The sequence below is a fragment of the Rattus norvegicus genome, chromosome 4 (genome assembly GCF_021556685.1).
Source record: "Rattus norvegicus strain SHRSP/BbbUtx chromosome 4, alternate assembly SHRSP_T2T, whole genome shotgun sequence".
NCBI lineage: Eukaryota > Metazoa > Chordata > Mammalia > Rodentia > Muridae > Rattus > Rattus norvegicus.
In genome coordinates, this window is record NC_141537.1 from 42,669,780 (window position 1) to 42,697,742 (window position 27,963).

At 38.8% G+C, this 27,963-nt stretch overlaps 1 protein-coding gene, 1 non-coding gene and 1 pseudogene across 3 annotated transcripts in view; all 3 read right to left on the bottom strand.

Annotated features, from left to right (window-relative positions):
- Nucleotides 1–9,886: 9,886 nt before the first annotated feature.
- LOC120102634 (small nucleolar RNA SNORA44) lies at nucleotides 9,887–10,013 on the bottom strand. Its single transcript, XR_015687332.1, has one exon. It is a non-coding gene; the product is annotated as a small nucleolar RNA SNORA44 (small nucleolar RNA).
- Nucleotides 10,014–10,802: 789 nt separating this feature from the next.
- LOC147994751 (LYR motif-containing protein 4 pseudogene) lies at nucleotides 10,803–11,239 on the bottom strand (annotated as a pseudogene).
- A 10,830-nt stretch (nucleotides 11,240–22,069) lies between these two features.
- The window catches only part of Samtor (S-adenosylmethionine sensor upstream of mTORC1), a 63,840-nt gene continuing 57,946 nt past the window's right edge, over nucleotides 22,070–27,963 (bottom strand). The window contains 2 exon segments of one of the 2 annotated variants that reach the window (NM_001109221.3): nucleotides 22,070–22,699; nucleotides 24,282–24,396. In NM_001109221.3, the coding sequence (NP_001102691.1) occupies nucleotides 22,070–22,699; nucleotides 24,282–24,396 (745 nt within the window). 2 annotated transcript variants of the gene reach the window in all.

The following is a 27,963-nucleotide window of genomic DNA, read 5'->3' on the forward strand; positions in this document are numbered from 1 at the left end:
TCACAATAGCATTAAGGGAGATAAGAGGCATAACATCATTGTTGCTAACACAGCAAAGGTTACTACTTGTTACCTAGAAAACAGGGAGATAAGAAAGAAAGCTAAACTGACTTAATAGCATTCTTCGCATTCTTCGTTAAAAACTAGATTTTACTAGGGAATACAGAGTTGAGCCCGAAAAACAGGTTCTGAGTGAAGCCTGAATAGAATATGGCCAGGCAAAAAGCATGAAGACCCCTTTCCTCTCCTACAAACCCTTTCTTTCTAAAAAGTTTCTGCCTGCCTTCTGATTCTGTTTCCAGTTGCTTGCAGCCCTCATATAGGTCAAAGCATTTCAAAGGCCTAGTCCTCATGTGTAAACAAAGACTGATAGCATCTATCCAACAAGGTTCTTCTATGGATTTAGGGAGGATGTGTGTTTTAAAAATACCTTACGACCTTTAAAATGCCTTATCCTTTCAGATAAAGCTCAAAATCCTCAAATAGGGCATGTGGGTGTTATCTCAGTGGTAGAGTTCTTACCTAGCTTGCCTGACGTTCTGGCTTAGAGCAAGTACGACCAGGAAGGGGGAAGGGGAGAGAGAGAGAGAGAGAGAGAGAGAGAGAGAGAGAGAGAGAGAGAGAGAGAGAGAGAGAATGTTTTATATAAAGACAAACTCCAGTTCAAACTCCCCCACACTCCCCAGCTCTGTACTGCAGCCTGTTTTCACTTCCTCAAAAGTAGCCCCCCCACCCCATCCACTTTTTCTCACAATTACATTAACATAGTTCCTGATAGTCAGCATTTTAATGTTTTTGAAAGGGGGGATCAAATATTACTGACCCTCACTAGCTCTCAACACTAGATAGATAGATAGATAGATAGATAGTTATATATATATATATATATTAGCGTTATCTGAAGGGTTTTGTTTTCCATGCCTCTTAATGGTATAGTCACCCTGGAGACCACTGAGGACACCAGAGCTCTGTTGAAACCCGTGAAGCGAGAGCTGTTTCCTCCTGGTCAAGAGAATGGAAGGTGCACCTGACCCTGGCTGGAGACCTGACTTTTGACCTGCTCCTAAGGTTGGAACGTCCATCCCATGCTCCTAAGGTTGGAATGTTCCATCCCACTGTCTCCTCCCTTAGGAGTCAGTGAAGCAAGCCCTGCCTATTATCTGGTCAAAGGACCATCCCTCGGGACAACAGCATGCCAAGGCGATGGGAGGAATAATTACCCTCTTAGTGAGATAAAGTGCTTTTCCTCCCCAGAAATCTCAGCTCCTGCAGAGCCCTGCCATGGGATTTAGCTGCTTTTCTGAGTTAGGAGGTTTTCCTTCTTCTTACTTTTCACACAGTGCCAAAAGCCTAAGCATGCATTCTCTCAATTTGGGGTTTTTCCCTGTTTCTCTGAAACTCTCATCATTTTTTTTCCTGTAGCTCAGTTCTGCCATGGGCTGTTGCTGACCTCCATTCCTGAATAGGTCCCCCTAACTTTAGTGGCATGGCTTTCTCTGTCTGTCTCCTCTATATCTTTCCTCCTAGAAGCTACCAACCCCGCCTGCCCTACTTTCTCTCTGACTTTAAGATAATTGTCCTTGGACTCCAGAATTCACTTTGAAACCTTTTTATTAAAACTGAGAACTCAAAGAAAGAATCCCAATTTCCCTGGTACCAAATGGGGCACAACATGGAGTTCTCCAAATTTTCTGGTAGCACCAATAAAGTGAGAATCTCACCATTTTCATTTAATAAATGCAATGTATTAAAGCGGTTGAGACAACTGCTACATCTATAAGATTGAACCAGTCTCTTGGATTCAGATTTCACGTATGAACTGAAATGATTGCCTGTAGGCTTAATCCTGCTTCCAAACCAGACTACCAAATCTATCATTTTGGGCTTTCCTAACTCAACGATACTGTATTCACTTCCAATTCAACTTGCCTTGGACATATTAAACATTTTTCTTTTATTTGCTTTATGCCACCATCTGAACCCACTTTGGAGAAGCTCCTACCATAGGAGTGCAGTGGCTGAAGCTGAAATGACAAAAACTATTCAGTTGCCTGGCTTTCACACTTGACAGGGTGGTCAGTGAATAAAGAAAGGACAGACACAAAGACACACTTAGAGAAAAGCCGGGATCAGGGAGGGCACGTGCTCTGATGGAAATGCACGGCATCCTGGAGAGCTGGGGCATTTATTATCTACCTCTGAACAAGGAGCAGGCTTACTGTATACTGATTCTGTACTGGAGGAGTCCAGGCAGTTAATCTAAGTAGATGGCCTCTGTTGGTGAATAGTTTAAGGTTGTAGTCATCCAAGAAGGGGAAGCTGTGGTTGGTAATTTCTGTAAACACTAATTTTAGTTAAAGGTCAATTGCTCTTAGCCATCTGTACTAGAACCAGAGGATTTCCAAGCATCTAAGCCTGACTTGCTGAAGGCCTGGCTACTCCCCTGGGTCTGAAGCATGGAGGTTCTTGACATGGCCATGACCATTTTAACAGTACACATCCTCTCAGGACTTCCTTCGCTCTCCACAGATTTGTTCACTTAATCATGAGTACCACCAGAGAGATGATGACTTAGAAAAGCTTCAGGTGCAGGAATGGAGTGGATGGAGCTAAGCTCTTTGGATGGTAGTGAGGGGCATGGGTGTTGTGGCATCTGACTTTCATTATTAGATCTGAGGTGCCCATGCTTGACAAGTATAGCCCCACTATTCCCTTTTGATCACTTCTATAGGCTATTAAACAGTCTGTGAATAGCATCGTGGCCAGTTATAGACCTCCTGTACTAATTATCCAACTGTAGTATCTGTCTATGGATTTCTAGACCTAGATCCCCAGAAGTCCTTTGAGCTACCAAATATCCTCTAGCAAATTTATTTTCTACTTGAATCAGCTATTTCTACTTAAATAGCAATGGCTGTTTTGTGTCACTCAGTACTAAAGCTCTTTGAAACAGACTTCTTCCTTCTCAAAAATGAACTTATGACTTGTCACCTTGTTTCCCGATGTTAGTTATCATTTCTGTATATTTTAAAAATATTTTGCATTTGATGGTTCATAAATCTTTAATCTGTACAATCGAGGGTGGTTAATTTGGATAGTTGGGTGCACAAATACTGAATCAATGTCATGATGTAAAAATCTGACTACAGATTTTATATTAATTAACATAAAGGTTTCGAAGGCATGTTTTTCTGTGGAAGTGGGAAGTGTTTAAGATAAGTACCTCACTATCACATCACAAAAGCAGCTCTTCCTTCCCAAGAATCAAGGCTTGGGAGTCTATGAAAAAGAGGAGGTGGAAAGATTATAAAGCAAAGATAATAAAGTGTCTTCCAGATGTAGCGATACTGATGTACTGATAAACTGACAGAAACTGTGGCAGCACTCACAAGACCCACACAGGTACAAGCCAGACAGGGTCTCAGCACAGAGATGGGGAAATGGACATCAAGTCCCACCCCTAACCAAGAAGCTATTTGCTTCTGGTACCTACTGGCAGAAGGAAGATCAGTGTATCAGTGTTTGGCAGTGGAGCGTCACTGCAAACACATTCCCAATAGCAGGCCAACACCAAACAAACTCATGGAGGTTTTTTTTTCTTTCTTATTTATTAGTGTTTTGCCTGTTTGCTTTGATTTTGTTTGGAGGTTATTATAGTGTATGTAGAGGAATGTTCTTTGATTTGCTGTTATTTTGTTGAGAGGTGAGATAAAGAACCAACATTGGATTGGGTAGATAGGGAGACTCTAGAATGACTTGAAGGGGGGGGGGGATGTGATTGAAATATACTGAATAAAAAATATTTTTAAAAACCATAAAATAAACATTTACATATCAAGCAAATTCATTTCTTAAAAACTGTTTGTAAATCTTCTGCCAGCACCATGACTGTTTTCAGAATAATTCCATGCATCTAGACAACTTTTAGGACTTCCACAAAGTCCTATTTGAGCAATGTTTCATGTCTCCTTTCGGATAAGAATTTGTGTATAGCCTCTGCCTGAGGCTTGCTCTCATTACAAGGTACCACATACCAGTGAGGGAAGTGACAGCATACATTTATTTTTATTTTTTAAGTGAGTATCAAAGGTTTTGGATTTCATACGGCTCACTTGGTGTTTCTTAATCATCTCCCTGTTTTCTTTTGAAGATCATCTATATTGATCTTATTAAAAGTTACCAGAATATCTAGTAATTATGAAGGACTACATAAAATTTATTTCTCTTTAAAAAAAAAAGGCAGAGGGCAATGAGGTACCTGTATCTAAGGTGTCTGTTTCCAAACATGACTTCAGTCCATCCCCAAAACCCACAAGTGGAGGGAGAAGATTATATCCTGCAATTTCTCCCCCAACCTCCAAGCATATGCCAGTACCCAAGCCCCTGACATCTGACACTTCTACAGCCAAACACCTGGACACGAGACAGTCACTTGGGAATCTTTTCAGTGTCATGAGATTTTGTGAGATGGATATTGATGACAGTGTAATGATCCTAACAGCTGGAACAGATGTTCTCTGACACATGCTTCTTTGCAGGCACAGTCTATGTGCTCCATGCCAAGAAGTTCACCCAGAGGAGTTAATTCAGATAAACAACACCTGTTAAATATAGAACCATGTTAATAAAAAAATAAGAAAGGGCAGAGCGAACAGCCCCTGTGTCACAGGAAGAATGGCTGTTTCCCTCGTATATTCCAATCCTGTGTGGCAGGACACCAGCAATGGATCCTATATCAATCCTTCCTTGCAGTCTCTGTTGTTTTTCTTCCTTTTAGTTCTTCAGTCTGGACCTAAGGCTAAAGTCTGGGTTTCCAAAAGGTAGTAGCACCATCCCATTTCCATTACAAAGTGCTTTCATCTATATTAAGTAACCTTTATAAAAATCCAGTGCTATAAATAGCTTCACTGGTTTACAAATAAAGTATCCGAGATCCAGTGGAACTACATGGCTTCAGATCCTTATAATTAACCATCACAGAGCAGGGATTTAATGCTGTTTCATGGTTTTTGTTTTGTGTCCCCACTGTGGAGCAATCTTATCAACAGTGTTCACAGTAAGTAGGAAAGGAGTGCTACTCTGGAAAACACTTTAGAACCATCAGGAAGAATCTAAACTACATATCCACCCCAGCTGTCCTCTCTGTAGCAAGTCCTAGGTGCTCTAAAATGATCCTAGTAAGCAAAGTCTCGGAACCCAGATTTAAAGATTACATTCAGATGTTCGAGGCTCATTTTACTAGATATTTTTTACTTCAGTTTTTAAATTTTATCTCAGTGTACTCCATGTACTAGAAAGTCCATCTCCTAAGACTTTATCTGTCTGCACAATAAAAATACTGACAATGTTAGTACCACAGGGTCCTACAAAGCGATATCAAGTAATGCACGTGAGGACTGGAGGACAGTGCCCGAAGGTCCCCACCAACCATCACTTCCTGTTATGTGGTTTAAGAAGGAAAGATAGGCTTTCTTAAGTAAAGTCTGTAGATGTATAAAGAAAAAGTTACTTCCTGCTTCCATTTAGGCATGAATATCAGACAGAGGGAGAAATGGGTAAGAGTGAAAGAGGAAGGACAGCTGTCTTGAGAAAATGTCTGTTGTAGTTGTTTTGGATTTGTTTGGGGTTTTGAGACAGGGTCTAAGGTACAAGAGGCTGGGCTTAAACTCTGTAAGGGGCTAAGGATGGCATTGAACTTCTGATTCTTCTGCCTCTGCCCTCAGGGCTAGGATTCCAGGTTTTCTACAGTCATACTGAGTTTATGCAGGACAGCGGAACAAACCCAGGGCTTTTATGCATGTTAGGCAAGCACTCTACCAAGAGCTAACTCTTCAAGCTCTCCATTTTGTTTTCTATAGAAATAAATTGCTCAGCTTTAATTTCTATCACTTCTCATACTTTGAAGATCAGCCCCTTAACACCCAGAATTCAGCAAAGGAAGGGAAGGTGACTATAATTACTAACAATATCCTGGATTATTTAGGTCCTCTCTCTATCTCTGTCTCTGTCTGTCTCTGTTTCTCTCTCTCTCTCTCTCTCTCTCTCTCTCTCTCTCTCTCTCTCTCTCAGACTGAACTATTTCAAAAGGAGTATTTCATCAAGTTCAGAAATCCTTTATTCTTACAGTATGTTGCTCTAGATCTTAACAGTATTTAAATTTGGCTTGTTAAATTTTTCATTTCAATGATTTCTACTGAGGTTTTTTTTTTTTCTCCAAAAACCTCACTCCAGTCATTCAAAGCCTGTATGAATTGTCTTCCTTATTTTTTGTGAGTGTATACTGTTTTGGCCTGCATGCATGTCTATGCACCACCTCAGTGCCTGGTGGCTGTGGATGGCAGAAGAGAGCAGTGGATCACACGGAAGTGGAGTTGCAGACCACTGTGGTCCACTGAGAATTGAACTTGGGTCCTGTGGTTCAATTCCCCCTGAGCCATCTTCCCAGCTTTATTTTCCTAGTTTTGTCTGTTTGTGTTTATAACTGCTTATTTGCTTAGATCTCATTGAGATCTCAGTTGGGCTCTTTATTTGGTCATTGTTGGTTTATTAACTTATCGTGTGAGTGCAGGTGTGTGAGGTCAGAGGACAGCTGGTGGAGTTAGTATTCTCTCTCCACCACGTGAGCTTCAGGGGTCAAACTAAGGTCATCAGCCCTGGTGTCAAGTCCCTTTACTCACTGACACATCTCACTCAGCCTTGATTTAGTTACTTAATCAATATCTTGCTTTGTCACCAAGGATGGTTTCAAACTCACTTTGTATCACAGTCTGGCCTTGCCAGCCTGCCACTGCAGCCTGCTAGTCTGACAGGTGTGCCCCATGGCGTCCACCAGGTACATTCTTCACTAGTCAGTCCATCCATTCATTTCAGCGTCTTTGTAATACATCACTAGAGAATTACGTTATTTTGAAGGCATCATTTTTAAAAACTGTTTTTCTCGAGACATGCTGAGATTTGTTCAATGCCTTACCACTTACGGTGTAGCCTGCTTAGTAAGCAGCTTTGTCTTGAAGATAGGACTTCGTCAGTATGTCATGCAATGTTGGTTTTAATTTGTTCTGGACACTACAGCGTAGTCTCTTAATAGCATGTTTGGCTGTGATTAATGATCCTGGGCATGGCACTTACTATGACAGGGTCAGAAAGACCCCTCATCCTTGGTGTCTTTAGCAATTTCAACAGATGTGCTGCAAATGGCAATGGATGGGTTTGTTCTCTGTGTAGCCCATTCCTAACGTAGCAGTGGTAGACCGACAGAATTCACTCGAATATTATGTATATGTCTACTTATACGTCTGTGAATGTGTGTGAACTAGAATGTACACTAGAAGACGGCATTGGATTCCCAAGAACTGGAGTTGTATAGGCAGTTGTGAGCTACCCAGCTTGAGTGCTAAACTGATCCTCTGTGAGAGCAAGGCATGAACTTAGGCTGAGCACTCCAGCCACTTCACAGGCATGCTTGATGCTCCCAGCAGGGTCTCTGGCATAGGCAGAACTGGTCACCTGAAGGGCTCCAAGAAGGCATGACATAGGCCAGTAGGTACGGGGAAAAAAAGGTGGCAGAAACTTCAGGGCCCCTTTCTGTGTCCCATGCCCAGGCAAGGCAGCCATGTATTGTCAGACAAAGTGTAAACAGAGCTGGCATGGGAAGTATATATGGATAGCTGCAAGAACTGTGGTTTTCTTTTTTTTTTTTTTTTTTTTTTTTTTGAGCTGGGGACCGAACCCAGGGCTTTGCGCTTCCTAGGTAAGCGCTCTACCACTGAGCTAAATCCCCAGCCCCAGAACTGTGGTTTTCTAAGGGAACACAATGTGCTCATAACTTTAAGTGGCAAGCCAAACATCCCAGCTAGCATAGAAGAGTGAAGAGGCACGGCATTAGCTGCAGGCAGTAGAGTGCAACTTCCAAAAATAGGATGCTCTCCCCAACAGAGAAAAGCTGAGGGCTTTGGTAGGAATTCCTATAGGAGAGGGGCCTTCGGGCTGGTAAGTTCCTGCACATGCTCGGTTTCAGATACATGTGTGTGAGCATGAATTCTGAGGGTCATAATTCAAGAAGATGTGGCAGAAAGGTACACTCCCATAGTCATTAGAGCAATTAGTACTTGCTGGCCACCTCTGGCTTCTGCCATCAGTTGTGGCCAACTGCAATGGGCAAGAGGAGAGACAGCAAAACATGAGGCAACCAGCATTTTGGACAACAGGAAACAGGTCCCAGCAGATTAACCCTTTTCCCGAACCTCGCCCTGAGCAGTGCTAGCAAGCTTAGTCATGACCAAGCAAAAAGGCACCCTTGACACACTCGACCAGAACCTCTGTGCTTTTATGGCCAATAACAAGTTTCATTGCTGTTTGTCAGGGCCTGCTCAGGAGTGGAATTGATGCCAGACCTGTGTAAAGTTCCTTTAGGCCATAAGTGGTTCTCCACCTTCCTAATGTTCCAACTCTTTATTCCTCATGTTGTGGTGACAACCACCATGAAATTATTCCGTTGCTACTTCATAACTGTAATTTTGCTACTGTTATGAATTGCAATGTAAATATCTAATTTTTGATCTGTTTGAAAGGTTGAGAACCACTGTCCTAGGGGGTTCCCTTTGCTGTAAACAGGATGGTTGAGGAAAGGCTGGAGTTTCAGAATTGTCAAGTCCCATTTAGCAGGGCAGCTGGAGTCATGCTGTGCCTTGATTACCCTCTCAGTAATTGGTTCATGAGTGCAGCACAGGAAGGAGGGTGGTGATATTAACTCTAGGGATGGCAACCTTTGGACCTGGTATTTGCAAGAATCTCCATTGAAACTGCTCGCACCACTGGTCTATGAAGGCACCCTCCCTGACGTCTTGGACCTTGAGTGTGACACCGGTTCTCTCCTAGTTGCTATGACTACCCTCTTTATTGCAGGGCACCCATGGGGATTGAGTCATAGTTATTCGTCTGTACCATGTCATGTTGCCTTCATAAGTTTGTTTCCCCCGGTTCAGTGCAGTAGAATAATTGTGAGTCCCAAAGATGAAAATAGACAGCACTTTCTGACCCTGAGAACATCTTGGTGGTGACAATGGCTGTTTCCAGAGTAAGTGCTTGGTTATGACACCTTGGCAGGTCACTGAGAGAGGATGTGAGAACCTATTTCAAAGCAAGGCTCTTGTGCAGATTTTCAGTTACTTACCATGGTGGGCTGCAAATCTGTGAGGACCGAGAAACCAACACCTAGGATCTGCCCAGGCTATGGAGACACTGCTGCAACCCCTGGGCCTTTGTCTTCCAGTTACCTCAGGTTTCTGAATCCTACAAGATTCCTGCCTCTCTTGGACATTTCTGGTATTTTCCTACTGCCACGCCCTTCAAAATGCTTCTTCTTTTTTTTAATGGGAGAGGTAAGTGGTAGGCACCTCCATTCAATTGTCTTGTACCTATAACCTTAGAAGACAGGTAGTCCAGAGTTAAATCTGGGTGTAACAACTCTTCCATATCTAAATTTAGATCATAGGCCATTGGCTTTCTAATATTTTTTTTTTCAGAGAAAGAAATTTGAAGTCTTTATTGAACCAATTGCATGTTAGGTTACAAAGGTATTTCACTTTTCCAAAATGCTGTTTCTCTTTGTAGACCAATCTGGCCACAAAAGGCTACCTGGCTAAGTATTAGCCAGAAACTTCTAAATCCCAGTGTGATCTTCCTGTGGCATTTTTCCAACAAATAATGCAGACCAAATCACAAGATGGCCACCTCACTGGTCACATGGTCCTTAGGTTAATGAGCAGAGGCTGACAGGCTGTCTCCTCACTCTTCCAAGAACCGCCCAAGTGCACACTGCAGAAGGAAAGTTTGTTGTGAATACCACAGGACAGAAGGACAGGCAGCTCATAACTCCAGTGGAAAAACATATAGGAGAGCTGAGTGGCAACAGCAGGCACTGTGATAACCTGGGCTGTCAAAGTCTCTCCGTTACTCTGGCATGCAGTTGGAGATTCTAATATTTTTTAAAGTAAATATTTATAAGCCTGATTTCCTGTATGTGTATCACATGTGTTCAGTGTCCACGATGTTGAACCTGGGACCTTTGTAAGAGCAGCAAGAACTGAATATTTGATTGATTTCTCCAGTTCAGCTTTTTAATCCTTTACTGAAGGATTAAGTACAGACTGTCACACTTACAGACTGGGGCAGGAAGGGTAATGATAAAATGATAAAGGGAAGAAGATAAAATGATTACTGGAAATCAATTCTTAGGTTTTAAGAAATGTTACCTAACAATGTGAAATGATATGACAGGCCTGTACAGGGTCGGTTTCAACACTCACTTTGGATTAGAAATGAAGTGAATCCATGATATTATCATTATCCACCCAACTTTAACACCAGCATTCACCAGTGGTATTAATTGTATACTACCAGCATCACCAGTGATGCAAAATGCTTTTTTCTTTTTCCCTCCCTCCCTCCCTCCCTCCCTCCCTCCCTCCCTCCCTCCCTTCCTTCCTTCCTTCCTTTCTTCCTTCTTTCCTTTCTATTTTCATTTTAATAGGTTTATTTAGTACAAAAGGACAAAGAGATAATTGTGTTTACCGTTTTTAAGGACCAAGACAGAAAGTCTGCAAAAGCTCTATACAAATGTGGGTGAGATGGCAAGGAGATAGATAGCACATGGCATTATTGTGAGTGACCTCCAGCTCTTCCTTCTGACACTGGAACTGAGGACGCACAGACATCTCTTCACATAACGGCTCTGACAGAAAGCAAATGTGACTCAGTTTATCAGCTCCTACAAGGTAGGCAGAGCAAGAGGCGATTTCACCCAGTACTGGGAGGTTCCCCCATATAGAATGGATGTTGACAGTGGTCAGTTCTGCGGCAGAGGCTGTTTCCTAGCGCTGGGTTCCTATGTCCTGGGCTTCTCTTGATTCTCAATGATAAGCTTGTCAGTTGAGTATGGTTGGCCAATATGAACCTGTCTGCGGTTTGGTTCAAGGTCTCTTTCGGCTTTATTCATCAAGGGCTTGTATTTCTATGGGGCCTTTTACATTCTGATTTTCTCAGAAGGGATCTCTTATTCTCCTGACAGCATACATTCTGTAATTGTAGGCGCTGAAATGCTTGCTCTCTCTCATCATTGCCCGGTACAATTCTAAAACTTTTGCACAGCTGGAGGCTGCCATGTTGGAAACAAACAAACAAACAAACAAACAAACAAAAAACTAATAACAAAACCAACAAACAGGTCCTTCTTCGTAGAGGTCCCGAGTTTAACCAAACCCAAACGTCAAACTTTGCAAAAAGCACACTAGAAGGTTGGAGCAGTGGCTCGCGGTCTGGCTTGCTCCTTCGTGGGAGGTGTAGCACCAGGCAGGGAAACAGGCAGCTAAGGAGAGGCACCCTGTCCTGGAGGCTCTGCATTCCTCACAGCCTGCCCCAGCAGCAGGAGGCCAAGCTGTCCAGCCCCAGGCTAGCTCCTTGGGAGGACAGTCACTGGCGCATACTGCACTCACAACCTCCTCAGCCTTCGGAACCACCTGGGGGCAGTTTCTTAAATTGAAGAATCTGAGGGAGGAAAACATTTGTTGTTTTATGTTAAAGTATTTGACGTTTCAGGTAACCCATTTCTGCCTCAGGTATGTCTCATAAGCATCCTTTTAAACAGATATAATTCTTACTAAATTTGTTGATGATTTCATATATGCATAGGATACATCCTGGTTATCCATACCCCACTATCTCCTATCTCCTTCCCACTCATCAAACCTCCCCTTCTTTTTTCACATTTGTGTCTTTTCCAGTTTGCTTTCTGACACACTCAGATTTACTGTTGTATAATTGTGGGTTTAGACCTGATCGTAGCAGCCTGCTAGGGCTACCCAAAATCAGCAGGATACAACCAAACACAATGACTACCTTGCCTCCAGAACCCACAAGCAGCCAATAAATAGTTCAGCAGAGAGGAACAGGGTCTATATATATGTTTTTAGTTTTATTTTAGCTTTGTCATCTTCAGGCCTTTGGCCTCTTCTCTTCTTTCCAGTAATCATTCATCTCCAAGCCATGGGAACAGTACTTCTGTTTTCTAGTGAAAGGTTGTTGCAATTTCAAAAATATGACTTTTTTTTGATGACTTGATCATCCCATCTTATTTTCTCTCATAAAGTCATCCAAGCAGACTTATCTTACTCGGGGTTTCCATTCCTGGGGAGAGACACCATGACCAAGGCAACTCTTATAAAGGACAACACTTAATTGAGGCTGGCTTTCAGTTTCAGAAGTTCAGTCTCTTATGATCAAGGTAGAAGCAGGACAGACTCCAGGCACTCGTGGCATGGGAAGAACAAGAGTTCTGCATCTTGATCGGAGTGCAGCCAGGAAAACAATGACTTTTCAGCACTTGGCTCCAAAGCCCATTCCCACAGTAATACATTTCCTCCAACAAGACCATATCTTCTAACAGTACCACTTCCTATGAGCCAACCATATTCAAACCACCACATCAATTATTAGAGTAATGGGAAAACTAAAGTGATAATGGTCACCATCATGTCTATATTCTTTTTTTCTTGAAAAGGAGATCAAGAATTAACTGGAAAAGCTATTTGGAGGTCTAGGGATGGATGTAAATCCTATAACAACTTCATATAGAATAGTGCCATACCCTCCAATCTTTTTTTTCTTGATAGTTTATCTCTCAACTCAGCTTCAAGAGCTAAAGAAAAAATTACTGCCATTAGGACAGGAACAAATGAGGCATTTGCTTGTGACCATCTTCAAGAGTGCTGGGTAAATGTGGAGATTTCAGCATTTTTCGTTTTGGGGAGATTTTCCTCCCCCTCACCATCTATGTTAACCAAAACAAGAATCTTTACTGTCCTGTTGCATTTCTTGGTACACCAACCACCCAATTCTCTCTCTGTGAGCTCACTGTTAGTATATAATATACATGTTATTGAGTTTTGTATATTGAAATTACCCTACAATTTTACTGAAAGTGTTAATAAGATCTAAGACATTTTATGATAGAGACTATAGGACATTTCAAGTACAGATTCCTGTTGTCTGCAAATAAGGATAGCTTGACTTTTATCCTTTTTATGTCTGTCTAGTCCTATGTCGGTAGCAAGACTCTGTGAATATAGAGGAAAAGAGGTAAGTGGGAATCCTTGTCTCTTCCTGAGATTAAAGAAAATGGTGCTTTACTCATTTAGTGTAGCAATGGCTATAAGTTTGTCATATACAGCATTATTATTTTGAGGTACACTTCATCTCTTCCTAATGTGTTCAGGACTTATCATGAAGGCATGTTGAACTTTGTCAAATACCTTCTGTGAATCTACTGAGATATTTATATCATTTATTACTTTACATTTACTTCTAAGGTATATTTATTGATTTGTATATGATGCTAATCTTTTATCTCTGTTATGAAGCCTGATTGTTTGACATATGATCTTCCTAATGTGTTCCTGAATTTTCTTTGCAAGTCCTTCTGAATTTTCATTTTAGTGTGTGTGTGTGTGTGTGTGTGTGTGTGTGTGTGTGCACGCGTGCGTGCATGTGAGTGCCTAGGGAGTTGAGAAGGAGAGTGTTGGGTACCCTGTAGATTTCTGGGAACCAAATTATGTCCCCTAGAAGAGCAAGAGGCATGTCTAACCACCACTGAAACATCTCTCTATGCCCTTATTGGCAATTTTTGCACCAGTGTTTATAAGAAAATTGGTTGGTCGATTTCTTAATGTATAGTATCTTTATCCAGTTTTGCCATCAGGATAATATTCGTTTATAGAAAGCCTTTGGTAGATTCTCTCCATTCAGTTTTATGGAACAAATTGATTCGTGTATTAGATCTTGCTTAAAAGTTTGATAGAAGCCATGTGTACGGCAAATACTTTTAGTCTTAGCACTCAGAAGACAAAAACAGGTGTGGCTATTGGTATTTGGGGCCAGCCTGGTTTACATAGAAAATCAAGTTTAGGCTAGCCAGGGCTACATAGTGATATTCTGTCTCAAAAAACAAAAACAACAAACAACCGAGTTTGATAGAATTAAACAGAGAAATCTGGTTCTAGGCTTTTCTTTTTCTTTGCACAGAGGTTTAATTATAGCCTCTATCTTTATATTGTCCTAATAGGCCAGCTTATTTATATCATCTGGGTTTAACTGTGGTAGGCCTAGTGTATTTAGAAATTCATATACTTTTCATGGGGTTTTCTAGCTTTTTGATGTGTAAGGTTTGAAACAATAATCCTAGGATGTCCTGGATTTCATTGAAGTCTGTTTTAATGACACTCTTCACCTGGAATTTCCTCTTCACTTCCTCCTCTTTCTTTTTGCCAGTTTGGCTAATTTTCTCAACTTTTTCAAAAAACCACCTCTTTGGTTCACCTTGTATATTGACTTGTCTATTTCAATAACTTCTTCCCAAATTTGCATTATCATCATTATTATTATTATTTTCTGGACATCTCCAGTGTTTGGAGATTAGCTTCTTCTTGCTTTCCAGAGCCTTGATGTGCATCATTAGGGTGATTGAAATGGCTTTTCTGGTATGAATGCTTATAATTTTAAACTGTCCTCTTAACACTCCCCTGGCTATGTCCTGGAGGTTCTGGTAAGTTGTATTTTCCTTTTTGTTTGACAATATGAATCTTTACATTTCTTCAGATTTCTTTAATGACATACTATTGCTTCAAAATTATTCATTAAGCTTTGATTTATGGCCCATGCCATGGACAGTTTAGGAAAGGTACCATGTGCCACTTAGAAGAATGTGTATATTATTTGTTGGGTAGAATATCCTGTATGTATATTTTAAGTTCAGGTGACTGATGATGTAGCTTAGCCTTTCTTTAATTTTTAAAATTATAATACAATTACATTATCTCCTCTATCTCTTTCCTTCCACCAAACCCTCCCATGTAACTCCCCGAGACACACACACACACACACACACACACACACACACACACACACACACACACACACCTTGTTCTCTTTCAAAGCATGGCCTTTTTTTCCTTTAATTGTTGCCATATATACATGTGTATACACTGAAAAACCTACAACTGCCATTTACTAGACCAGCATAATCCCTAACTATTTTCTAAATATTTGCCTTATATTCACAGATAAATCATAGATAATGCTCAGTCCCTCATCAAGGAACTATTTCTTTGAAACAGATGTGAGACCTCTACAGAAAGTAACTGAAGAGCTCTGATAGGCCTGAACATGACAAACATTGCCCTGGCAAGTCTTGCCCTTTCCCATTCCCCCTGCCTTGCTAAACCATAGATTGCGTTCCTAAAGCTGGCCATGAAGTTCTACTCCCGTATTAGCCACTTCTTCCTCTTGAGGCTGATTACCAAGGTCCAGCTATCAAAGTATTGAAGTCCAGCAATCAAAAGCTCCTTTTTGATTACTCTAATTAACATGCTCAGCAAAGCCAACTAACTCATACTAACACATGGTTTTCCTTTTCCCTTTATAAACTGCCATTTGCCTATGTCTGTCTCCTCTCTATCCAGAAGCAGTCCTTTGTTCCTCTGGGGCAAATATTCCTTCCCCTTTTCTGTTTATTTCTTTTCTCTTCCTTTTCCTCTGTCTCCCATCTTTACCTCTTGTTCCCTGCCCTTTGTCCTTCTGGGGTAAATAAATCTTTGTGCCGAGAACTTAGTTTTTTTGTGTCTTAAGCTGATTGCTGTCCTTTCAATCAAATCAAAATGCAGAGTTGAGGAGCTTAAGTTTCCAAATGCCTCTGTGGGCACTGCATACATATGTTACACAAACATACACGGAGGGATCCCCCCATCCCAACACACACACCACACACACACACACACACACACACACACACACACACAAACATGCACACGCACAATTTATTTGCTTGTTTTTTTGTTTATTTATTTAGTGAGCTAAAGCATGTCTATTGGTTGCGGTTTTGTTTGGGACCTGTTTAGGATGTCCTTTTGGTGAGGCCTTATAGATTTATTTTTGGTGCATAAATGTTTAAAAGTGTTATATTTTCTTGTTCTTGTTTTTTCTTTATAAATAGTTAGTGCCTGTCTTTGTCTCTGGATTACTTGTGGTTGGAAGTGTACTTTGTCTGCTTGTTTATGGTTCCTGTTTGCTTGGCCATTTGATTCTATCTTCTGACACTGTGTCTTTGCTAGTGTGCTTCATCAAGGTAACAAATAGGTGGTTCTTTTAATCCAGAGAGCTCTGCATCTCTTTTAATGGTTAGATGAGGACACTTGAAGATTATTATTGAAAGGAGCTTGCTATTGTCTCAAGATCTGTGAGGTGATGTTCTAGTTTTCTGGATTATTGGTACTTCTTTTCTTTCTCCCATAGTTTTGATTGCTGTGTTAGACATAATTGATTCATTCCTGGTACTTTTTCATTTGTTCATTTTCTTCCCTAGAGTGATCCTCTGATGTGTTCTTGTAGAAGCTGTATTTCTTCCTCCTATCAACAGAGAATACCTTTCAGAATTTTGGCAGTGTTGGTTTGGTTGGTTATTATGAATTATCTGATGTAGTGTTTGTCATGAAACTTCCTTATCTGTACATCTGTTTTTAAAGAGAAGTTCGCTGGGCATAGCATTCTTGCTTTATACTTTCAGAGCTTCAAAGATCCTGCTGTGTTTTTCTAGCTTTTAAGATCGCTGATGAAATTTCTGAAATTATGATTCCTAGCTTTATGTGTTAGTTGGTTTTTGTCCTATTACTACATTTACTATTTCATTTTCTGACATCCTGATTGTGATGTGTCAGTTTCTTCTCTTGGAATATGGATTTGGGATTACAAATGCCTCTAGGGGTTGGATGTCTATTTTATTCTCTAGGTTCAGGAATATTTTTGCTGTAATTTAACAGCGTGTTCATTTTGATTTTAATCTCTACTTTTCTGTGACATTAGACAGTCTGACTCTTGAATGCATCCTAAATGTTCTAGAAATACTAATCAGGTTCTTTTAACTTTTTCCCTATGCATACCTGTTTCCTATCCCTAAAACTCATTCTCCTGCATGTCTGTTGATATTTTCTGATGCTTTTATTGATCATTTATTTCCATTAACTTTGTTTGGTTCTTGTTCAATAATGTTCCCTCCATATTTTAGACTTTATTCTCCAGTTACTGTTTAAAGTTCACTTTGGAGACTATCCTGTGAAAGGTCTTGGACAGATTTCCTCAGTTTGGGCAAGTGTTTGATTCTTCTGTATGCTCTTAATTCTTTTACAAAGCTCCTGAATTCTGCATCAGACATTTCAGCTATTTCTGTGATTTTGGATTCCATTATAGGGGAGTTTGGAGTTTGAAAATGTTGGTAGCTGATAGCTCTATATTGTATTTCTTTATTGTGTTTTATGAATCTGTTAAGCTGGGAGTGTCTTCCAATTCTAACATCCCATTCTCCCAAATCTATTCAGTTGTATTCTGGGCATCTTAGTGAGACAGTTATGTTCATGAAGTTCAGAGATGGAGACTGGTGAAGAGTGGAACTGATTCCTAGACGGGATAGCTGAGATTATATGGTCTTGTCTAGGTGATGGAAACATGCTGATCACCAGGGAATGTAGATGGAGTCAAAACTCCAGCAGAGCCATGGATTCTGGAATTTCAAGAGCTAAAACCCTGCTGTGAACGCTAAGCACCACAGGAGACAAAGCTCTGCTCCCTCTAATGAACTAAAGTTAAACTGATTTCTACGATGATCTCTAGACTCACACACATAAAAACATAAATCCTTTGAAAAATAATACTCAGTTGGACATTATTTCTATTAAATAGAAATTATTAGAGTTACAAATAACAGGAATATTATCTTAACAAAGGAGCCAGGTGTGGTGACCCTGGCTTCTAAGAGTTCTGAGGCTGAGGCCAGAGAATTCCTGGGAGCCTGGGGTCATCTTAGTATACAGTTAAGGTCTCAAAACAGACACAACCCACCAAATCCAATCTCAAAACACAGTGAGCTACTGAAACTGTGAACCTACTTTAGGACAAGGCATTCTATTTTAGGATACTACATTCAAATGAAAGCTAAAGGTAAATAAATTACTTTATGATTGTTGAAATTTGCATATTCTGTATTGTTTAGGAAACCTTGCAGTACTCTACTTCACTTCATCTATAGGGCCTAAAAGTTACTGCAATTGTTGGCTGTGGTAAAATGCCTATTCTCTGAGCATTGCACAATGCAGACTACTGCTAATACTGTAGGATATTACTGTTCACAGTGGAACATATGACTTTTCTCCATTATTACAGATGATACTGTAAAGGTGAAATGGTTAAGAATAAATTATCATTTTTACCCTTGTTATCAACAGTTTGAAACACTGACAAGAATTGGCTTTTCATTTTCTAATGAAGTGCAGGAGATTGAAGGTAGAGCCTTGTACGTACTACACACATTTTCTGTCTCTGAGCAATTTCCCTGTTCCAGACCTTAAATCTATACTCCACTGACTGCTTACTGCTGCACTCATCTCAGACCAGTGCAGGAAGTAGAGAAGCGCTCCAGTGCATTCTTAGTCCTCTTAGAATCAGAGAATCTGTTTAGTCTGTGCTTTTCTGGAGCAGCAAGCAATGAAATTTGCTGAAGAGTGGTGCATGCGTGTGTATGCACATGCATACATGCATGCGTGAGTACGCATGTGGTCAGTGTTTAACACTTCTGCCCTGCAACTCCTATTCTGCCCTTCGAAATAAATGAAGGATTTTAAGCAGAGCAGAAAACCTACAGCATCAATTAATCATTCTTCCCTACATACAAAGATGATAGCTTTCATTCATTCACACACACACACACACACACACACACACACACACACACATATATGTATGATACATATATTCTATTATGATATATATCATAAGCTCCAAGAAAGCTAGGAACTATGATCACTCCTGCTTCCTAGCATATGGTATATGGTAAAATACAGAAAACTATTCGATTAAAAGTCTTTCATGAGAAAGATGAATACTACCACGAATGGACAAGATATTCTTAACTATAACAATTGTTAACACATTTCATTTTCTTTGTGAACCAGTTATATATGGTGGACATACTTAATGAGAATGCTGTCATTTTTCATAAAGAAGATGGCAATATTTGTTAATGGGAAGTTATCTGCACTTTCTGGACTGTGAGAATGAACTTATGAAATGAAGGGACATGACCAGGTGAGAAGAAAAATTCTAAAAGTCAAATTCTAAATTAATTCCAAGACTTTCAAGTTTTTTAGTGAAGCATATCAAAGATCAAAAGCTCATCATTTACAAGTAACAGACAAATAATATTAGAAAATTTAAATTTTTTAATAAATGTGCTTTGTTCACAAAATGTGAAAAAATACATCAAACACAAACGTACATTTTCAGGTACGCGACCTCCCCACTTTGCACCTGCGATGAAACCACATGATCTGTTCACGATCACGAAGAGTCCCACCAACCACATGATTATCTTCTGGCTTCTTTCTTTCTTTCTTTTTCTTTTTTTTTTTTTCTTTTTGGTTTTTTGAGTCAGGGTTTCTTTGGGTAGCCTTGACTGTCCCAGAACTTGCTTTGAAGACCAGGCTAGCCTCGAAGTCATAGAGATCCACCTGCTTCTGCCTCCCAAGTGCTGGGATTAAAAAGGTTAAGCTACCACCACTCAGCCCAATTACCAAGTTTTTGAAATACCAAGTTATTTTGGAGAAATGGTGTGAATATGAAAGGAAGTCCCTTAAATTGTCGATATCCAGATGAAATAATTTTAGCGTACCTATACAATATTTGAAGGACCTATTAACTTCACTGGTTATTACTTATATTATCTGACCTCAACCCACAATGACTGCTTATATTTCGATACTTACACATTGAACTGGCCTTGTGGAATATGTATTGGTGTAAGTTCTAATTTGAGTAAGCTGAGTTTACAGTAAAAATAACATCAAATCAAATCAACTTATACTAAGTAGTAGTTTTTATAAAGAGATATTTTTAAGTACTACTTAACATATATCATGCATACCTTGGACCAAAAGCAGACTCAATATCAGTAAACAATCAGAAGAATTTATAGCACCAACATTTTTGCTGTGACATAAAAGTTGTCTCAAAGGTGATACCTAGACCAACCTTCCAAAGTACTGTTTCATTCTCTTCCAAAGCAATTTCATTTGGTGTATTGTTTCCTTTGCTCTTAGGATTTTAAGCATTAACAAAACAAACAAGAAAACAGTATGGTAAAAGAGATGTTACTAGAACATAGTTTTGTTTTATCCTGAACACAGTGTCTCTTCAGTCTTTTGTCCTTTTTTTTTTTTTTTTTTTTCCCTTTTGAGGGAGTTTTAAACCATTATCCTGTAGTGCCTAAATGAAAAGAAACTCTAATAATGATGGGACTGTGCGCTACTAAAAATAAATGAAAATTTTCAAGTTACTTATGGCATATTTGAACAACTAATGTTTATTGCATTTAGACAACTGACTTTTCTAATGTTAGTTATAATCAAGTTACTGTCATTAATTTAGCATGTGAAACTGAACATGAAATATTGGATACATACAATGAACACATAAAGTGTAAGCTTATGTATTTCTAAATAAAATTTGACATTCAAAGTTAACTATAGCAATTCACAATAAGCACAAAACAGCCATTTTACCAGAGTAAAGAAGTACAGTTTATGAAATTTAGGATCAACTATTGAAAATGCAAGTTTCTTTTAAAAATACATAGGCACACACACATACACACCCACTCATACAACATTAACCATGAAATCTGAAACTGTGATATTTCAGTGCAAAAACCTCAGTATGAGGTAATTTTAATGTAATAACCACTTGAAAAAAATCCACACAGTGGCACTCTTTAAAATGATAGTTTACATGACACATGACAATTGCTGGAATAGACAAGACAATGTGGACTAAATGTTCTTAACTGTTTAAACTTGTCTTGTTTGGACATATATTTCTAGTTAATCATTTGCTTCTGATTCAGAAACACAGAAAGGCATTTATCAATGTGGAAAGGGAAATTTCCCACAGCCAACTAATTGTTTATATAGTCAAAGAAAATTTTCTGCTAGGGCTTAGAAAGAATTAGGATAACAAAAGGTCAAGACCATCTTATGAGATTATCAGTAGAGGGTTAATTTCAAAATGTTAATGTAATTCCAAACTTGTAGTGCAGCACCGCCTTAAAGGACAGGTGAGGACCCTATCAGAGTTGGTCACAGCAGAATATAAACTTGTACAAGTGCAAACCTTTCACAAAGGTGTCCCAGGTCAGTACTGAGTATCATACTCTGCTTCTGGCTTAAACAGAACACTCTGTCAATGCAGTCTAAGCTTTAAAAAAATAAAAATTAGCTTTCACAGGTAAATATACTGAACACCAAAGCCTAAATTAGTAAGAACGTCATAGAAATACTACTTTGGCAATGGTGTTTGCTATGTTAATTAGAATACATTCTTTGGGAAATATCTCTTCTGATGTCTAATGTTTCCGAATGAGCTTAATATAAAAATTTGTCACCAATTTCAAAAAGTTCGGGAGTAAAACTTTAGATTGTTAGATGAAACTGAGTGGAGACTGTATTCTGTAAAGGTAACAATTTAAGGAAAAGACAGGTGCACCACAAACAACTACACCAACCTATGTGTGAAATATTCACCTTGTGAGTCATCAAAGTGCAATCTACGGCTTTCTACACATCTTAAGGTTTCTCAGGACAGGACGTAAAGTCAACACTAAACTGAATAGGGAAACACATAGTAAATTAGGCTTTACACCAGCACTAAAGAGAAAAAGGTACCTTTTTAATCTTAATGCAAAATGCTAAAGTAACAGTGGTTTCTGCTAAGACAGAAGTCACTCTGCATCAAACTTTAAGCTTCCTATAAGAATAAATTTTGAAATCCAGAAGTAGAAAAAATAGCAAACTCTGTAAACGTTTGCATTTGCATTTCTTCTATGCAAACCAGGCTTTAAATACTGAGTTCATGTTAGTATTCTGATTAGTGTAAGCATTTAGTTTAGGAATCTGGAATGGAAGGACCTTTTGCTTTTACATTAGCTTAAAAGTAAGATGGGATCCTCTAGCTCATAGAATGGGATAGAGCTGGCTTGACTTTCTCCAGAATCTGAATCATAAGGAGCATCAGGGAGCTCTGTGAAACCGTACGCTAGTTGTTCATCTTCTATATCTGATCGGACATAGCAGGAAGGGTTAGAATACTCCTCATCTTCTACACTGTTGAAATCTTGAGGAATATATAACATCCCTGGATAGTTCCTACTAACCAAGTCACTCGTGGTTTTAAGGGAGGTTTTTCTAAAAGCCATGAGATGCATATGAGAAAATTTTGAATACTTGAAGCGCTTAAAGCCCAGGGATTCTATAGCAATCTTCCAGCTCTTCATCATCATAGCGTGCCGGTTCTGATGGGAGGAGTCGGGGGTGATGATGAGCAGTAAGCCATTCAGCACTAACAGCTCATGGGCTTTCTTACAGCAAATCCATCGCTGGTAGGGTGATGGAAAATAGGAAAGGAGGAGAGAGAAAACAACCACATGAAAAAGTTCTCCTGGAAGAGAATCAATAGGATTTTTCAGTTGCTTCAGAAAAGCGTCTATAGCGTCTTGTGCAAGTTGGAGCGGCTGCTGCAGCTGCAAGTTCAGGAAGTCACACTTATACACACTCTGTAGAAATAAAAACAACAAGGAAGTCACACTTATACACACTCTGTAGAGATAAAAACAACAAGGAAGTCACACTTATACACACTCTGCAGAAATAAAAACAACAAGGAAGGCAGAGTAAGAACTACACAGTGTGACACGTAGGCTGTCATTCCAGGACTCAGGAACCTGAGCTAAGGACTGTATGCTGGAAGCCTGTCTGGGTGACATAGTGAGACCCTGCCTTAGAAAATTAAAAATAAATAAATAAATAAATAAATAAATAAATAAATAAATAAATAAATACGATGTTGAGAATATGTGCACCTTAATATATAAGCTTCACACTATGATATTTAACATCTCACAGTTTCTGTATAGAATTCAGCATTGATTAATTATTATTTATTACTAACTCTACACAGATTTTCATTTCTTTCTACTTACTAATTTTTTTAATTTACTTGAGATGGGGTCAGGTCTCCAGTGGTTCAGGGTAGCCTCAAATCTTGAAGTCAAGGCTAACACTGGGCTTCTAAACCCAAGTGTTCTTTCAAGTGTTGGGATTGCATATGTGTACCCCCATACCCTGTTCTCTACTAACTTAAAAAACCTTGAGTAATTAAGTCTCCCAAGTTTCTAACCATCATTCTATATATGCAAACAAACACACACAAACTCTCTTACATATTAGTAAACTAGGGATAATTTAAAGCATCTATTAAAACTGATGCTTATTTGGAATTTAATTTGGATAAGAACATACAAGAGTGATTCCTTTCTAAGTTGTTTACATTTGTATTCAGTTTATTATCAATAGTTGGCCTAATAAGCAAATGGATCTATTGTCACGTGCTCTGTCACAGTGATAGAAGTGTAAGTGATGGACAGACTTTGTATATGCAGAATGGTGCCAGCACTCTTTAAAGGTCAGTAAAATGCTTTTTACTGTACTAAATCCAAGCATTTAAAAATGATAACAATACCACTTATACTCTTTAAAAATTAATTTCTGCCTTGAAGCACACTGCACATTAAATTTAATTAATGCCATCAAATGATGAAAGAAAATGATACAAAGAAATAAATATTTCATAATTGGCTAGACACTAAACTATAGAAAAATGGAGTAAGAAAGTATATAGGGTTTAGGGGATGGCTCCATGGGTAAAATCACTCACCATGATATCCTGAAGACATGAGCTTTAGGCCCTAGAGTTCACATAAAAAGCTAATGCACACAACCTAGAGCCTTAAGTAAGGTGGAAGGCTAAGACAGGAGAACCATGCTTATGGAGTACAAAGGCAGTCACCGGTGAACCCTGAGCAGTACAGCTACACAGACATCTTTATAACCTACACATTTTAAATTACAATGATTTCTACAACAGCATACTTCCAAGTCCTGGCTTTTTAGATATACAGAAGGCACAAAACAAAGAAAATAAAATATGTTAATATTGGTTGGCTAAATGCTAAAAATTTTCAGAAATAATTTGCTAATTGACAGTAAGAATATCTTTGCTACTTTAAGAATGTAAAGATAGTGCTTTTCCTTTTTAAGGATACAAGTTAAAAACAGTCTGTAAATGAAACCACATACCTCTACAGCAGGTACAATATCTATGCCAACAGTTAGAAATTCTTCAAACTTCAAAAACGGATTAAAGCAGCTGCCAACGTCAAGTAATCTTATCTTTCCTGAGGCCTGAAGCAACCTGAAACAGGGACATGGTTAAAACACACTGAAGTAACCCATGCAAAACTCTCGTGCCAAACAACAATTCTCCTGAAGACTGCGAGCTCTGAAAGGCTTGTCTTAGGCGGGCCTGAGGACATTTGTTGATGTTGGTGTCTATGCATTCCACGGTATAGGAGAAACGCCAGGACCTTTCACATACCGCTGCATATTCTATCTTTAAGTAAACAGTACTTTTAAGAACAGCAGTAAAAAGTGAGGCCATGTTTTCTCTTTCTTGGACTGTTTTAATGTCTGGTATATAGTGGAGTCTAACAGCTGCTGCTTTATTTAAGCTTCTGTAGAATACCCTGGCATGCAGCCTCTGAGAGCACTCTACACTCACAGAAAAAAGTAAAGAATAAAAAAGAATGAAAAGTAAAAAATAAAAGCACAAATACAACTTAGTGTGAAAATAATTTTTCATAGCCAAGAACCACACCTTAGATTTTGAGACCATTATGTATAGGAAAGAATTAACTCAATTGATTAGTCAATATAATTTGAATTTCACCTTAATTTGTCTCAATGACTCAAATGAACAAAAGGAAAACAATTAATAAATAATAAAATAGAATTCTTTAAAACACTGAATTTACTTAGTATTTGCATGTATTCTTCATTTCCAAAAAAAAAAAAAAAAAAAAAAAAAACCAACAGAAAATGCGGTAGCAAATTTAATCATAAGTTCAGTATGACTCTATGGGGTAGGCAGTCGCCTTGTTGTTCCCAAATTCAGGCTGAATAAGTACAATAAAATAGTATGACTGTTTTAACTTTGAACATCTGCCATTTTAATACAATAATTTTCTCTACAAAATTTATGACTATACCATGAAAAATAAAGGAAAGAGAATATAAATAATTATGTAAAGACAGAGTTTTTTTAAGGCTAGAGTGTAGAGATTTGTCTAACTTTGTTCTGTGCCTTGGCTAGTATTTGCTTTATAATGACTTTAAAACTACAAATCTAAAAGTGATTTTTTTTTAAAAAGGAAGAAATATAATATGTGGGCTATATATTCAGACCTTGATGTATTAAGACTTTATAGAAATAAAGTCATCTATTTCAAATCATACATGATAATTTCTTTACTACAGTACATAAGATAGTATCAAAAATATGAATCAAATAAACAGATTTTTATAAATGAAATGCAATTATAAAAACTCATCTGAATAAGGTTATAGGAATATAGGGGATTAGCAATTTCTCCAAGTGAATTCTCTTTCTCTCTGTGTGTGTCTGTGTGCATGCATGCGTGCACATCTGTGTAAATAAAACAGCTTGTTCTGACTAGAAAATCAAGATAAATGCCAGCTTCTGTATGAAATAGCCAGAAACTTTCTCAGTGACAAGAACTGCTCTAGAAACTTGAGAGGTAACCTTTTGTACCATAGCCAATCTAAGCTGAATTCTGTCACATGTAAACTGGATTACGCCTGTAATAATCACTTGTCAAGTGAATTAACTTGTCACTGTTTGAAATATGACAATATGCTAGTTGAAGGAAGATAGAAGCCAGCAAATTCTTGTGGCATAAGTTACACAATGCTCAGTCAGACCAAAGTCTAGCCAACAGCCAGAAAACTGCCTAGCATACATTTGTGCAAATCTGAATATTCATATGACAGCAGTCAGAAAAAATGAGAATCTATAACGTATGCACTGTATACGATTCCATCACCATTTTAACCCTTATTGAGGATACAGTTAAGAATAAACAACTTCAGTAAAGTGTTGGCGTTAAAAATTAACTCAAACAAATCAGCAGCTTTCCTCTACTCAAAGAATAAACAGGCTAAGAAAGAAATTAAGGAAATAGTCACAATAGTCCCAAAGAATATAAAATATCTTGGTGTGACTTTAACTAAAAAAGTGAAAAATCTGTATGACAAGAACTTCAAGTCTCTGAAGAAAGAAACTGAGGAAGATTTTAGAAGATGGAAAGATCTCCCATGCTCATGGATTGGTAGGATTAATATAGTAAAGATGGCCGTTTTGCCAAAAGCAATCTACAGATTCAATGCAATCCCCATTAAAATTCCTACTCAATTCTTTATAGATAGAGAAAGAGCAATTTGCAAATTCATTTGGAATAACAAAAAACCCAGGACAGCAAAAACTATACTCAATAATAAAAGAACTTCTAGGGGAATCACCATCCCTGACTTCAAGTAGTATTACAGAGCAATAGTGATAAAAACTGCATGGTATTGGTACAGAGACAGACAGATAGACCAATGGAACAGAATTGAAGACCCAGAAATGAACCCACACACCTATGGTCACTTCATCTTTGACAAAGGAGCCAAAACCACCCAATGGAAAAAACATAGCATTTTCAGCAAATGATGCTGGTTCAACTGGAGGTCAGCATGTAGAAGAGAAGGCAAATCAATCCATTCTTATCACCAGGTACAAAGCTTAAATTCTAGTGGATCAAGGACCTCCACATCAAACCAGATACACTCAAACTAATAGAAGAAAAAGTGGGAAAGAGTCTTGAACACATGGGCACTGGGGAAAATTTCCTGAACAAAACACCAACGGCTCATGTTCTAAGATCAAGAATCCATAAATGGGATCTCATAAAACTGCAAAGCTTCTGTAAGGCAAAGGACACTGTGGTTAGGACAAAATGGCAACCAACAGATTGGGAAAGGATCTTTACCAATCCTACATCTGATAGAGGGTTAATATCCAAAATATACAAGGAACTCAAGAAGTTAGACTCCAGAGAGCCAAATAACGCTATTAAAAATGGGGTACAGAGCTAAACAGAACATTCTCTGCTGAGGAACATCGAATGGCCAAAAGGCACCGAAACAAATGTTCAACATCTTTTTCATAAGGGAAATGCAAATCAAAACAACCCTGAGATTCCACCAGTCAGACCAGTCAGAATGGCTAGGACAAAAACTCAGGTGATAGCAGATGCTGGCAAGGATGTGGAGAAAGAGTAACATTCCTCCATTGTTGGTGGGATTGCAAACTGGTACAACCACTCTGGAAATCAGTCTGGAGTTCCTCAGATAATTGGACATTCCACTACCTGAGGACCCAGATATACCTCTCTTGGGCATATACCCAAAAGATGCTCCAACATACAACAAAGACACATGCTCCACTATGTTCATAGCAGCCTTCTTTATAATAGCCAGAAGCTGGAAAGAACCCAGATGTCCTTCAACAGAGGAATGGATTCAAATAATGTGGTACATCTACACAATGGAGAACTACTCAGCTATCAAAAACAATGACTTCATGAAATTCACAGGCAAATGGAATGAACTAGAAAATATCATCCTGAGTGAGGTTACTCAATCATGGAAATACACAGTTGATATGTACTCATTAATAAGTGGATATTAGCCAAAAAGCTCGAATTACCCAAGATGCAATCCACAGACCACAGGAAGCTCAAGAAGAAGGATGACCAAAATGGGGATGCTCCCACTCCTTCTTAAAAGGGGAAAAAAAAATCCATCGGAGGGGATATGGAAACAACGTTTAGAGCAGCAACTCAAGGAATGGCCATGCAGA